We start from the raw sequence: 11,705 nt of genomic DNA, 5'->3' as shown, positions 1-11,705 counted from the left end.
GTCTTGTTTCAATTCTCTATTTATATTACTCAGCTGGACAGATTAATCCAGCTCAAGAGCTGCTCGCCGTTCCCTCCCGTCATTTTGTCAGGCTTCTTTGAATACGCTTTATCGAGGCTCGTTTATCGTAGGCCGATATAATGAACAATGCAATCATTCCGTTCCTGGTCACGATGATGCTCGTGACCGGGGTTTGCAATACCATTCTTAATAAGTTCCAGGTTGGATACTAGACCGCTATGTGTTCCCGATTTCCAACTCTGCTAACACAGTGATAATAAGGATATGCAATGTGTGCTGAACTGTGACTCCCCTGATCCTAAAGCCCGCCGGACATTTGAGCAGCCAGTTATTCAGACGTAGGTTTCCCCGTGTCTCGCCACTGACTTCGTTCCCCCTCGTTGATTATATTGCTCTTTCGGGCAAAATAGTGTGCAGATGTTCATTGGAGAAATGGGCTGCTGGCTCGTCATTGGCGCATCGATTATCTTCAAACGCTACATCTCCCCGCGTCTGTCCCGAAATGCTTCCCCCCTTTTTGCCGGTGGTTATAACCCGGTTCATGCGGACGATAGAGATTACGACGATGAGGATCACCCCGTCGATGGACCGGGCGCCTCGAACAGCCCTTACAAACCTGGCTCCGACGACGATAGGATACCGCTCCAGGGCACAAAGATCTTCCTGCTTGCAGCACCGTCGTGCTGTGATATTGCCGGTACAACTCTCATGAACGTTGGTTTGCTTTTTGTCGCTGCCAGCATCTACCAAATGACACGCGGAGCTTTAGTGCTCTTTGTTGGGCTGTTTAGCGTTCTTTTCCTCCACCGGAAATTATTTTTCTACCAATGGCTTGCACTCTTCGTGGTTGTTCTTGGCGTTGCGCTGGTCGGTCTTTCAGGTGCACTCTTCGGTGATGCCCAGGAGGACGACACCGTCCGAAAGAATGCCATGGAGGTTGCCTCGCATGCCATGCTGCATGTTAGGACTGTTGCAGGAACTCCGGAGGCTGCCAAGGCTGTTATTGGTGTTCTTCTCATTGCGGCAGCTCAGATCTTCACCGCTTCGCAGTTTGTGCTCGAGGAGTGGATTCTGGAGAATTATGAAATGGATCCACTCCAGGTCGTTGGCTGGGAAGGTGTTTTTGGCTTCTCCGTTACAGTTGTCATTTCGATCATCATGTATCTGGCCGTTGGACGAACAGATGCGGGTCGCTACGGATACTTTGATGTCAAAGAAGGATGGCACCAAGTATTCAGCAACAAATATGTTGCACTTTCTAGTGTGCTGATTATGATCAGCATTGGGTATGTAACTGGAGATTTTCCTTTCCTTCAGCGAAGTAACCTGAATCAATACTCATATTCCTTCGCAGTGGTTTCAACTTCTTCGGCCTTTCTGTCACCCGCACCGTGTCCGCTACATCTCGCAGTACAATTGATACTTGTCGCACTCTCTTTATCTGGCTGGTCTCTTTGGGCCTCGGATGGGAATCATTCAAGTGGCTTCAGGTTGCTGGCTTTGCCTTACTCGTCTACGGAACTTTCTTGTTCAACGACATTGTCCGCCCCCCACTCAAGGCATGCCTTCCCCGCACCAGGAGAGAGCAGGAAGTCCTGCTTCCCGAGGAGCCAATTGAGCATATTTGAATTCTTTGTTTATGATTGGACTCTGCATTTGTTTATTATATTGCTTTTGGTTTGGTGTTGACTTGATCTCAATCACCCGAACGTTCGGTTTACATTGTGTATGCATGCATGGTTTGGTTTGCTTTTGCGTTTTCTATATACTTAACCCCATATTGTTAGAAGGGTTCGTCGTCATTCTTGTTTTGATGTAATGGTTCTTCTTGCATTGTGATATTTCTGGTCATGCCTGCTTTGGATTAGATGCAACTGGATTGGATAGATAGGATAGCCTATCGTAGAGAGAAGCATATACAATGAAATAAATGATTAACCAAACTGTTCCCTTCGAATGTAGTTCAGAAAAAGAAAAAAAATCTTCAGCGGTCTAGATTATAATCGATAAATCAATGATGACAGCCAGATATGCCTGTCAGTTGCACAAGATACGATCAACTGATCATAGCCAGCACAAGATCAACATGACAATGGGTGAGAATGGAAGAAGAAAACTTCCCAAAAAAAAAGAGGGTATATAAGGGTATATAACACATGCAATATGATACAGAGCGGGGGGTTAAAAAAAAGTACCGGAGAAAGGAACAATTGCCGTTTCCTCTATAAGCTCACATACCCATTCTATGAATCCCACATTCTAAACTAGAACATATAGAGCGCACATCTATTGGATGCAGTTAGAATCTGACTGGGATGACAGACGGAGTGATCAAGTTGCTTACCAGTGCGAGACCGAAGATCATAGAAACCCAAAAGAAAGAGTTCTGTTTTGTTTGGGATTAATAACGATTGCATCCGAACATGAGAGTGATTGAGCTTACGTTAAGAGTTGTTTTGCCCCTGAAGTATTTTGATTTTTGAACTGCCACGATGGGCAGCTGGAGCATCATGGCTAAGAATCCATACCCACGTAGCTTCTTGGTGATGCAGCTCATCACCAGCTCATGGGCAACGGCGCTCACGAGGAAAGTGATGACCATAGCAACGGGCTGGGAGAAGTTCCTCCTGGAAGGAAAGTAGACATGTCGACGGAGAAAGTTGTGGACGGGGATATTCCACTCGCGGGAGAACTCAAGCCTGGGGAAACAAACACACAGTCAGCAAACAATTGATGGGATAGATATTCTTGAAAAGGTAATACGAACCAGTCGCAAGAGTTCCACCAGTCCGAATAGAAGTGACGATCGGCAAAACAGGTTATTTCAGCGAATGCGCCCAAGACGTATTCGAAAATAACCAAGAAGACAAGAAGGAATGTGATCATGAACGGAAAGAGAAGCATGCTGATAGTCTCTGCGAGGATCAATCCCTTTTCGAGCACACTTGCTACCCGTTGCAACTCGGAACTGGCTTCGCTCAATACCGGTACAATGAATTCTTCGCTCGTGAGGGTCAAGAGGAAAATACATCCAAAAATAGCCAGGGTTTTTGCAGCCAGTTCTGTCCACTGCAAATTCGGGCTTCGGGGATACTCAAGCTCGTAGCAGAGTGTTGGACAGAAAATGTAATCCACATAGTTGACGAGCGTGAGGTTTTGTGGGTACGTGATATGACCCAAAGGAGATGTTAGCTCCGTGGCCAGATCCTCGCGCAACTGTACTACAGATTTAGATCTCCCACGACCGTTAGATTTCTGCTTAGAACCGGATGGTTTTGGGTATTGGACAGCTGCCTCCATCGACGCGGACCCAGGGGTATCAAGGGAGGATAAACGGCGCTCTGTTTCGCTGAGATGTCCATTGTAGAAGGCATAGGAGTGCATCTTCATGAGGATGGTCAATGTGTGGAGCGTCAAGAATACCTGGGCAGTCCAGGTCCAGCGGAGCATGAATGGCCATCTGAGAATTGGTCAGCGTGATTGAGTCCGGATTGGAGATTTTGGGCTTGAACTCACTTGATCCAGAGGACAAGCCACGAAGCTTCAAACAAACTGTGCACAACCATCCCACCTCGCGACCATTGGAGCCAGCCTTTGCTGCCCCTAATCAGACGATGGAGTGGCAGAACCAGTCCACTGGTAACAACCATGGCGAGGTCACTAAGACCCATCTGCCATACATTGGCCGAGAGCAAACCCCATACCCTTACTCGTAACGGGTATCCCGTATCTTTTATATTCCGAAGCATTGTAGTGACGACCATGATGAACAACCCAATCCAGAAAAGAGCGAAGAACCCACGGAAGTTATGATAATCGCTTCTCGGATCAAAGTGCGATACGCGAGGAACATAGTCGATTGTATAAAATATGCGATTGCGCGCTCTTACTTGTTTTCTCGCGCTGGATAGCGATTGGGCCGAGGGGGGCGCATCTTCGGAGAGAGGGGTCGAAACACCACTGTCAACAGCCCGCGGTTAGCCATCAAATCGGATCATCTGTCCATTCCGCAGTGTCACCTACCTGGAATCAGCGGCTGCTTTATCCGGAGAAGATGTTATATTAACATCTTCGGACTTTTGGACGTCCTGGACAGCGCGCGGTCGGAGGTCCTGGTCATTTCCGTATGCGACTGCGGTGGACATGATCAAAGAAGAAGAGGACAGGTTCACATTGAATTCGAAGAAGCCTTTTCAAAGGAGTTCCAGTATGACGAAGAAGAAAAGGAGAGAAGGCAGGTTATATATAGAGGCCTTGCAAGTAAGGATCCGATTCGGTGGTGTGGATCCGATGTCAACTAATTCTACGGAGCATCGAGGAGGGAGGCTGATCTGGGCAAGGCTGAGGCTGCAGTCAAAACAAAACGGGGGAAGATCTTCACGGGCTGTCGATCAGCCACACTGTAAAGACGGCACTACTGCCAGTCTCTGCCCGTTATTCTATATATATTATGAATGATATAATTTCTTTTCAATCTGGTATCTTTGAAAGAACAGAAAACCTGACCTCAACAAAAAAAACAAACCACCTGCAGCCTCACGTCATACTAGATGCAGCTGACACCGGCCCGCGGATTAACCGGCCCCGGTATCTCCATTTCACGGATCGTTGTACCTATGGTGTATGATGTACGGTACGATTACGAAGTACGGTACGGCAGGGGTATGATGGTACGATATACGAATACGACCCATCGCGTTATGTCATCAGGATGCCTCAGGCCAGAGTCACGGGGTTTCCACGTGATTTTAAGGGCACGAGGGGCACTAGCCCCAAGACAGTCTAGGGCGGCCCAGTGCCAAGACTGACAGGTCGAGCGAAGGACGGGCGATTCTCAACCTGCAACCCAAAGCATCTCGACCAGGACTAAATAATAATCTCGTGTCTTTTTTGTTTGGAGGAGCTTAGGGATTGCGCAGACGGGCTCTTCGCATTCCTACTCCGGTCTTTGTTTCTTATTTCTTCTTCTTTCTTATTGTTCCTTCTCTCTCTCCATCTCTCCGTTAGGGGTCCTTGCGACCGCCATGTCCTCCCGTGAGTGTTTCCCTTAATAGAGTCCCCCACACTGTCGGTCCTCCCCTCCCTGAATGCTAACCATCTCATTGCGTCTCCAAACAGTCAAGCAATTCATTCGCAATGTCCGAGCGGCTAAGACGATTGCCGATGAACGAGCTGTAATTCAAAAAGAAAGTGCCGCCATTCGTGCATCGTTCAGGGAGGAGAGCCATGATTCGGGCATACGGTCAGCACCAGACACCACCACCTGTTATCTTCTCCACGGCTCATCTCTATTCGCAGGCGAAACAATGTAGCCAAACTTCTCTATCTATTCACTCTGGGAGAGCGGACACACTTTGGTCAGATCGAATGTCTGAAACTGTTGGCGTCTCATCGTTTCGCAGACAAGCGGCTGGGATATCTGGGTACTATGTTGTTGCTGGATGAGAATCAAGAGGTGCTGACATTGGTAACAAACTCGCTCAAAAAGTGTGTTTCTTCTTTCGGATGGCTACCTACACCCCTCTTCTCCGGCTAATGGAATGCAGTGACCTCAATCACTCCAACCAGTATATCGTCGGACTGGCCCTCTGTGCCCTAGGTAATATTGCCTCCGTCGAGATGTCCCGAGATCTCTTCCCAGAAGTCGAAAACCTCATGTCTACCGCCAACCCGTACATTCGAAGAAAAGCGGCATTGTGTGCCATGCGCATCTGTCGCAAGGTCCCCGACCTACAAGAGCATTTCTTCGAGAAGGCCAAAATCCTTTTGTCGGACCGGAACCATGGTGTTTTGTTGTGTGGATTGACACTCGTAACGGATATGTGTGAGGCGGAAGAAACCGAAGAGGGACAAGAGGGTGTGATCGAGATGTTCCGACCCCTGGCTCCTGGTCTTGTTCGCACCCTTAAGGGCTTGACGACCTCCGGCTATGCGCCCGAGCATGATGTGTCTGGTATCACGGACCCCTTTGTCCAGGTCAAGATTCTGCGTCTGTTGAAGGTTCTTGCAAGGGGCGATACGGCAACGAGTGAGCTGATCAACGACATCCTGGCTCAAGTGGCTACCAACACCGATTCGACCAAGAATGTTGGCAACGCTATCCTCTACGAAGCCGTTCTTACCATCCTCGACATCGAGGCCGACTCGGGATTGAGAGTCTTGGGTGTCAACATTCTCGGAAAGTTCCTTTCCAACAAAGACAACAATATCCGTTATGTGGCCCTGAACACATTGAATAAGGTTGTCGCGATTGAACCCAATGCCGTGCAGAGACATCGCAACACAATCCTTGAATGTTTGCGTGATCCAGACATCAGTATCAGGAGGCGTGCCCTTGACCTCAGTTTTATGCTGATCAATGAGAGCAACGTGCGTGTTCTTGTCAGGGAGCTTCTCGCTTTCTTGGAAGGAGCCGACAATGAGTTTAAGCCGGTAATGACAACCCAGATTGGCATTGCTGCGGATAGATATGCCCCCAACAAGCGCTGGCATGTCGACACAATTCTGCGTGTCCTTAAGCTGGCTGGTAGCTACGTCAAGGAACAAATCCTAGCCTCGTTTGTACGCCTGATTGCGACTACACCCGAGTTGCAAACCTATTCGACCCAAAAGCTCTACCTGTCTTTGAAGGAGGATATCTCGCAAGAAGGACTTATCCTTGCTGGCACGTGGGTCATTGGTGAATATGGCGACAACTTGCTGCGTGGCGGTCAATATGAAGAGGAGGAGCTAGTCAAAGAGGTCAAAGAGAGTGATGTTGTTGATCTTTTCATCAACATTCTCAACAGCACGTACGCTACGCAGACTGTGATTGAGTATATCATCACGGCCTCGATGAAGCTTACCGTGCGAATGACGGATACTGCGCAGATTGAGCGGCTCCGTCGCTTCCTTGGCAACAGGACTGCCGATTTGAGTGTCGAGATCCAACAGCGAGCCGTCGAGTATACCAACCTCTTTGGTTATGACCAAATTCGCCGTGGTGTTTTGGAGCGGATGCCCCCGCCCGAAATCCGCGAGGAGCAAAGAGTTTTGGGCGCTCCGACAAAGAAGCGCCAGAGCAAGATCTTGAAGGACAAGTCGAAGAAACCCGCCAAACAAGCCGAGCAGGATATGCTTCTCGACCTCATGGGCGGTTCCGACGCTCCAGCAACCAGCCCAACTGTGAACGGATCGCAGAACACGGCCGATTTGCTGGCAGACATCCTTGGTGGAGACTCTGGCCTCTCATCACCTGCTCCCCAGCCTGCCCAACAGCCGGCACAATCTAACACCAGTGCCATCATGGACCTGTTCAACTCTAATGGAAACACCCCATCCCCTCGCCCTGCGGAGCCGGCATCCGCCTCTCTGGACCTCCTTGGGGGAATGGGATCTACTGTGTCACCAGCCCCCGCTGTTTCACCATCCGCAGCCCCAGTACATACTGCATTCAACAAGAATGACCTGGTTCTCACGCTGCAGGTGCAGCGGGCCAGCAACGGCAATGCGCAGATCCAGGCTCGTTTCCGCAACGTCTCCAGCTTGAGCAGTTTTTCCAATGTGGGACTACAGGCTGCGGTGCCTAAGAGCCAACGACTTCAACTCAATGCAATCAACAAAGCCGACCTTGAAGCAGGTGACGAAGGCGTCCAATTGCTCAAAGTGGCTGGTGTCAGTGGGGTAAGTCTTATACAATCTACTCATAGTCCGATTATTGTCTAATATTATTTTAGGCACTCCCACCCAAGCTTCGTCTTCGCCTTCGAGTCACATACGATAAAGACGGTGCGGGCCCGGTAACAGACCAAGTCGACTGGTCTGAGCCATAAATCGGTCAAACCAGACTCCCAAAGCACAACATTTTAATCTACGAACCGTCAATTTCTTCCGCCTTTGTTTTTTTTTCACCCGTATCCTAGATGATTTTGTTTTTTTCTTTTTTCATCTCATGAACGAGTCTCCTAGCGAAGTCATCAGTTTTGGGAAGGAATTTATAAAGCCCTTTGGACGACCTGATCGAGCGGAAACGATAAAACTCAAACGTCATACTTCTCACCATACATACCCCGTTCGACGATTTGTCCCTACTTTTTCTCTTCTTGCATTTTTTTTATAGTTCTATGTATATGGTTGATGCGTTCTGAAAGGCTCGGGAAAACTGGATGTTAGCTTTCAGACGATTCATGGAAGGTAGAAATAATATTACTGCAGTACCTAGCCGTTGTCATTGACTGTAGATCTCATTTCATAGTCCTAGGGCTATCCCCATTAATCAACAATACATTCTCCTATGGTTAAAAAAGAAAGGCAAAGCCAAGAAAAGATCCAACTTACTCGATGCGTCAGAAAGGATAATATCTCTAAGATGAGGAAAGAAACTGAACTGCATAGTAATCTCTTATAGAATCCAATATAGTAGTATGTATGTGTATATGCGTGTGTAGATACCACCCAACCTCGTAAATCATAACAAACCATGATCATAATATGCTCCGAGAAACCACCTCAAAGGGCCGAATCAAAAATAAAATAAGAATAAAAATAAAAAAGTTAAATGTATCGTGTGTTAGTGTGTGTGTGTGTGTGTGCGGGAAAATCGAAAGACAGGACTGGACAGACTCCAACGGAATAGTTAAAAGTAAAAGGTAATAAAGATGATAGAAAAGACAAGGTGACGATCTGATGTGAATGGATGGATGGATGAATGTATGGATGAATGGATAGATATAGGTTATGACTTAGCCTGAAGGGAGATGAGAAGCGAAGAGAAGAGAGAAGAGAGAAGAGAACAAAAGAAGAAACAACCAACGCCCGTAATCCATAAGAGGACATGCATCAAATACAACGAAAAGATTCCAAAACATATGCAAAGAGCCGATGGATTCTTCTCTGCTTGAGAGACATTCTGTTCTGTATTTGGACTCGGACGATGGGCAGAATATAAGGCAGCCTGATCGGAGTTTCTGTCGATATCGTAAGGTCATTAAGCGTAAGCGGATTGTCGTCTCCCTGTGGGGACACGAGGCTCCTCGTAGTGATGCCGGGAAGATGGCTCGCGGCCGTAGTCGGGCCCATATTCACGGGCATATTTGGGATCCTTTTCTTTCGGGCGAAACTCTCCGAATAAAGGTTTGGTTGAAGGGTGTCTACTCGAACGAGTGCTTTCATAGCGAGTGGATGGATCAGGAGTGTAGGCATACGTTGTACTACTCCTGCTCAATTTCTGTGGGGGTGGGGGGACGGCTGCAGTCCGGGTGGATGGTGGAGGGCGTTGTTCTTGACGAGGAGGCGAATAGGCCTTTTGATGTCTTGAAGGTGGAGGCAGATCGGGCTCGATAAGAACTGTGTCCGGTTCGGTTACGATCTTGTAGCGAGTCGATGTCTTGGGGGGACTAGCGCCGGCCGGCATTTCTGGCGTACCAGGGCTAGAGTATCCTGAGTCGTATCGCTCTGGTCTTAATTTGGAAGACCGAGAGGTGCCATCCGGGTAAACCATGTTAAGAAGAACGGGATCCGAGCGACCAGAGCCCTCCCGCTTGGATCGGGAGTAACCACCGACCGTCGCGGATCGTGTAGGCTGAGGAGGGCGGGTGGAGGCCGAGACCTTGACCCGGGGAGAAGAAGTGGCTGCGGTCGGCATGCTGGGAGGAGCCTTTGTCTCATAAGCCCGAGTCTGCTCTAGATGTTCGTATGAGCTACTACGGGATTCTGAGGGACGAACGTTTTCCCTGGATCGAGTAGACCGGCCCGAGCGGCGCGAGGTGGCTGCTTCGGGCTCCGGGGCCTCCGGAGGAGGAGCGGGGCGATGGCGGAGCGGAGAGCGGGATGAACGATGGCGTCGGTCGCCATCGACAGGGACAGTACCCTTGGAGCGTAAGATATAATCCTGCGCGGTGTTGTGCAACAGGTCGTGTTTGGAACTCCACTCATCCGAGTAAGCTTCGTCATCGTGGCGTCGACTCTCATGGCGGCGAGAGGATGACTCGGTAGGTTGGGGTTTACGAGACGACGATTCATAGCTTCGTCTTTCGGAAGGTCGTTTGACGCGAACGTACCTGACAGACGAGGCGCTCGAGGAATCAGATGCACCGGAATCCGAGTCGACATAGGGAGTCGTATGTTCATACTTCTCGTAGGCATCCCGTCTGCGTTCCTTGGTACGGCTCTTGGCACGATTGGAATGAGACGTCTTTGCGCTTTCGCGAGCCGACTCCTTTGCAGCGCGAAAGGCACCGGCCGGAACACCTTTGGACTTTTTCTTGTCATCGGCACCCTTGGATCGCGGTCGGGTAGTACCGAAATCGTCGTGTTTCCGGGTGGTCGAGCGGGGTTCATCGGTGAAACGCATCTCGTCGTCGAAGAAGCCCGCATCGGCGGGGGCTCTCTCTTCGTAGATCCGGCCATCTCGGTACTCCCGGCTGGCGGAACCACTGGCCCGTGTGGAGGAATAGGACGCCCCGCGTTCCTTATTCACTTCACGGCGGAGTTCCGCCAGACGAACTTTCTGGTCATATTTGGTACGGCGGGTTTCATCGGAAAGCAGCTCATAGGCCTGTTGTACTTTCTGGAACAGGTCCTGAGCCTGACTCCGCATGGATTCGTCCTGGATCTTATCTGGATGACATTTCAGGACAAGCTTTCGATGGGCGGCCTTGATTTCCGGTAAGGCCGCCTCTTTCGCGACCCCCAAAACAACGTATGGATCGATATCGGGAGCGGATGACATGGTGTGATAAGAGACTCAACGGACGATTGAGGGACATAAAAAGAGCATAGGAAGGATTCAAAGGGTTTGGGAGAAAGAGCGGAATTGGCGTTGACAGATTAATAGGAGGCGTTCGTATTTGAGGGGGTTGAATGGATTGATTTCTGGAAGGATGAGAGTGACGTGGGTTTTGGTGACGATCAATTCATGGTCGAATTCCAGCGGGGAGGGGAGGGACAATTCATAAAGGAAGCAGGAGAAATGAGATCAGGATGCAGAGATGACCGAAGCACCGGGTGATCCAAGGAGCTGATGATGAAGAAAAGGAAAGCAATGGAAAGCTGAGAAGAGAGAGGATGGCGAAAAACAGCGAGAGCGAAAGAGAAGAAGAAGTTGTTCTGTTGCTGAAGAGGCGAAACAAGATGGTATGGTCAGGGTAATACGGTAAGTAACGGCGTAATTAACGCGGTGATTGGGCGGCGGGGAAAGGGGTGGTCGTAAGATTACCAGCCAGAACGAGGGGCAGGGACGACGCAGAGCAACACTGCCACGATTCAATCTAATTCGACGAGAATAAATAGAATAGGAAGAAAATAATAATAATGATAATCAATGAGCGATGATGATCAAGAGGATGAGGTGGCAGCAGGGCTTAGTCAAGGTTCGAGAGGATGCTCGATGATGCCAGGTCTTAATAATTGAGGTTATTCTATCTGGATGAGATATTCAATATTCATGAATCATAGTAAAAGAAAAGAAAGAATAATAAGCGGTGAAAGCCCAAAAAAGGACTCAGCAGACCAAACAGCGGTCAATCTGTTCTGGATACCTTCATGTCATCGAGGACGACTGGATACAAATACCATCCAGCTGTATAGCACCACTACTCCATCCCTCAGCGCTTCACTCGCAACGCTCATTCCTCCTTCTCATCACCACCGCAACAACCAAAAAGCTGTAACTAACCAGTCTACAGGTCACCGGTCAGCGGGGCGTT

The 11,705-nt window shown here is 49.1% G+C and overlaps 4 protein-coding genes across 4 annotated transcripts; 2 read left to right on the top strand and 2 right to left on the bottom strand.

The window, feature by feature from the left end:
* Positions 1 to 140: 140 nt before the first annotated feature.
* On the top strand, positions 141 to 1,649 carry ASPWEDRAFT_50068 (putative nucleotide-sugar transporter; the record flags this gene model as incomplete). The annotated part of the gene is made up of 4 exons (XM_040837376.1): positions 141 to 221; positions 283 to 359; positions 432 to 1,307; positions 1,376 to 1,649. The coding sequence occupies 4 exons, from the start codon at positions 141 to 143 to the stop codon at positions 1,647 to 1,649; spliced, it is 1,308 nt and encodes a 435-aa protein (XP_040690292.1).
* A 515-nt stretch (positions 1,650 to 2,164) lies between these two features.
* On the bottom strand, positions 2,165 to 4,425 carry ASPWEDRAFT_152182 (putative sterol o-acyltransferase (APE2)). Its single transcript, XM_040829623.1, has 6 exons — positions 4,045 to 4,425; positions 3,538 to 3,981; positions 2,789 to 3,481; positions 2,465 to 2,720; positions 2,366 to 2,407; positions 2,165 to 2,307 (listed from the first exon to the last, which is right to left on the bottom strand). The coding sequence occupies exons 1-6, from the start codon at positions 4,164 to 4,166 to the stop codon at positions 2,281 to 2,283; spliced, it is 1,584 nt and encodes a 527-aa protein (XP_040690291.1). The 5' UTR covers positions 4,167 to 4,425; the 3' UTR covers positions 2,165 to 2,280.
* A 644-nt stretch (positions 4,426 to 5,069) lies between these two features.
* ASPWEDRAFT_38217 (AP-1 complex subunit gamma) lies at positions 5,070 to 8,291 on the top strand. The gene is made up of 3 exons (XM_040834847.1): positions 5,070 to 5,508; positions 5,568 to 7,683; positions 7,737 to 8,291. Exons 1-3 carry the CDS (start codon positions 5,450 to 5,452, stop codon positions 7,830 to 7,832), a joined length of 2,271 nt encoding a protein of 756 aa, XP_040690290.1. The 5' UTR covers positions 5,070 to 5,449; the 3' UTR covers positions 7,833 to 8,291.
* Positions 8,292 to 8,986: 695 nt separating this feature from the next.
* ASPWEDRAFT_26071 (J domain-containing protein) lies at positions 8,987 to 10,729 on the bottom strand (the record flags this gene model as incomplete). The annotated part of the gene is made up of 1 exon (XM_040832806.1): positions 8,987 to 10,729. One exon carries the CDS (start codon positions 10,727 to 10,729, stop codon positions 8,987 to 8,989), a length of 1,743 nt encoding a protein of 580 aa, XP_040690289.1.
* Between the last annotated feature and the right edge of the window lie 976 nt (positions 10,730 to 11,705).

This window comes from Aspergillus wentii, assembly GCF_001890725.1.
Source record: "Aspergillus wentii DTO 134E9 unplaced genomic scaffold ASPWEscaffold_3, whole genome shotgun sequence".
NCBI lineage: Eukaryota > Fungi > Ascomycota > Eurotiomycetes > Eurotiales > Aspergillaceae > Aspergillus > Aspergillus wentii.
This window is presented reverse-complemented; position numbering and strand designations above follow the sequence as displayed.

What these genes read in the sequence shown, in the direction of transcription:
- ASPWEDRAFT_152182 (XM_040829623.1), bottom strand. Translation starts at nt 4,166, where the DNA reads ATGTCCACCGCAGTCGCATACGGAAATGACCAGGACCTCCGACCGCGC. An exon ending in GGGGCAAAACAACTCTTAAC is followed by an intron (nt 2,408 to 2,464) that starts GTAAGCTCAATC and finishes CAAACAAAACAG; the next exon opens with AACTCTTTCTTTTGGGTTTC. An exon ending in TGATCTTCGGTCTCGCACTG is followed by an intron (nt 2,308 to 2,365) that starts GTAAGCAACTTG and finishes TGCATCCAATAG; the next exon opens with ATGTGCGCTCTATATGTTCT.
- ASPWEDRAFT_38217 (XM_040834847.1), top strand. Translation starts at nt 5,450, where the DNA reads ATGTTGTTGCTGGATGAGAATCAAGAGGTGCTGACATTGGTAACAAAC. An exon ending in GTAACAAACTCGCTCAAAAA is followed by an intron (nt 5,509 to 5,567) that starts GTGTGTTTCTTC and finishes AATGGAATGCAG; the next exon opens with TGACCTCAATCACTCCAACC. An exon ending in AAGTGGCTGGTGTCAGTGGG is followed by an intron (nt 7,684 to 7,736) that starts GTAAGTCTTATA and finishes ATATTATTTTAG; the next exon opens with GCACTCCCACCCAAGCTTCG.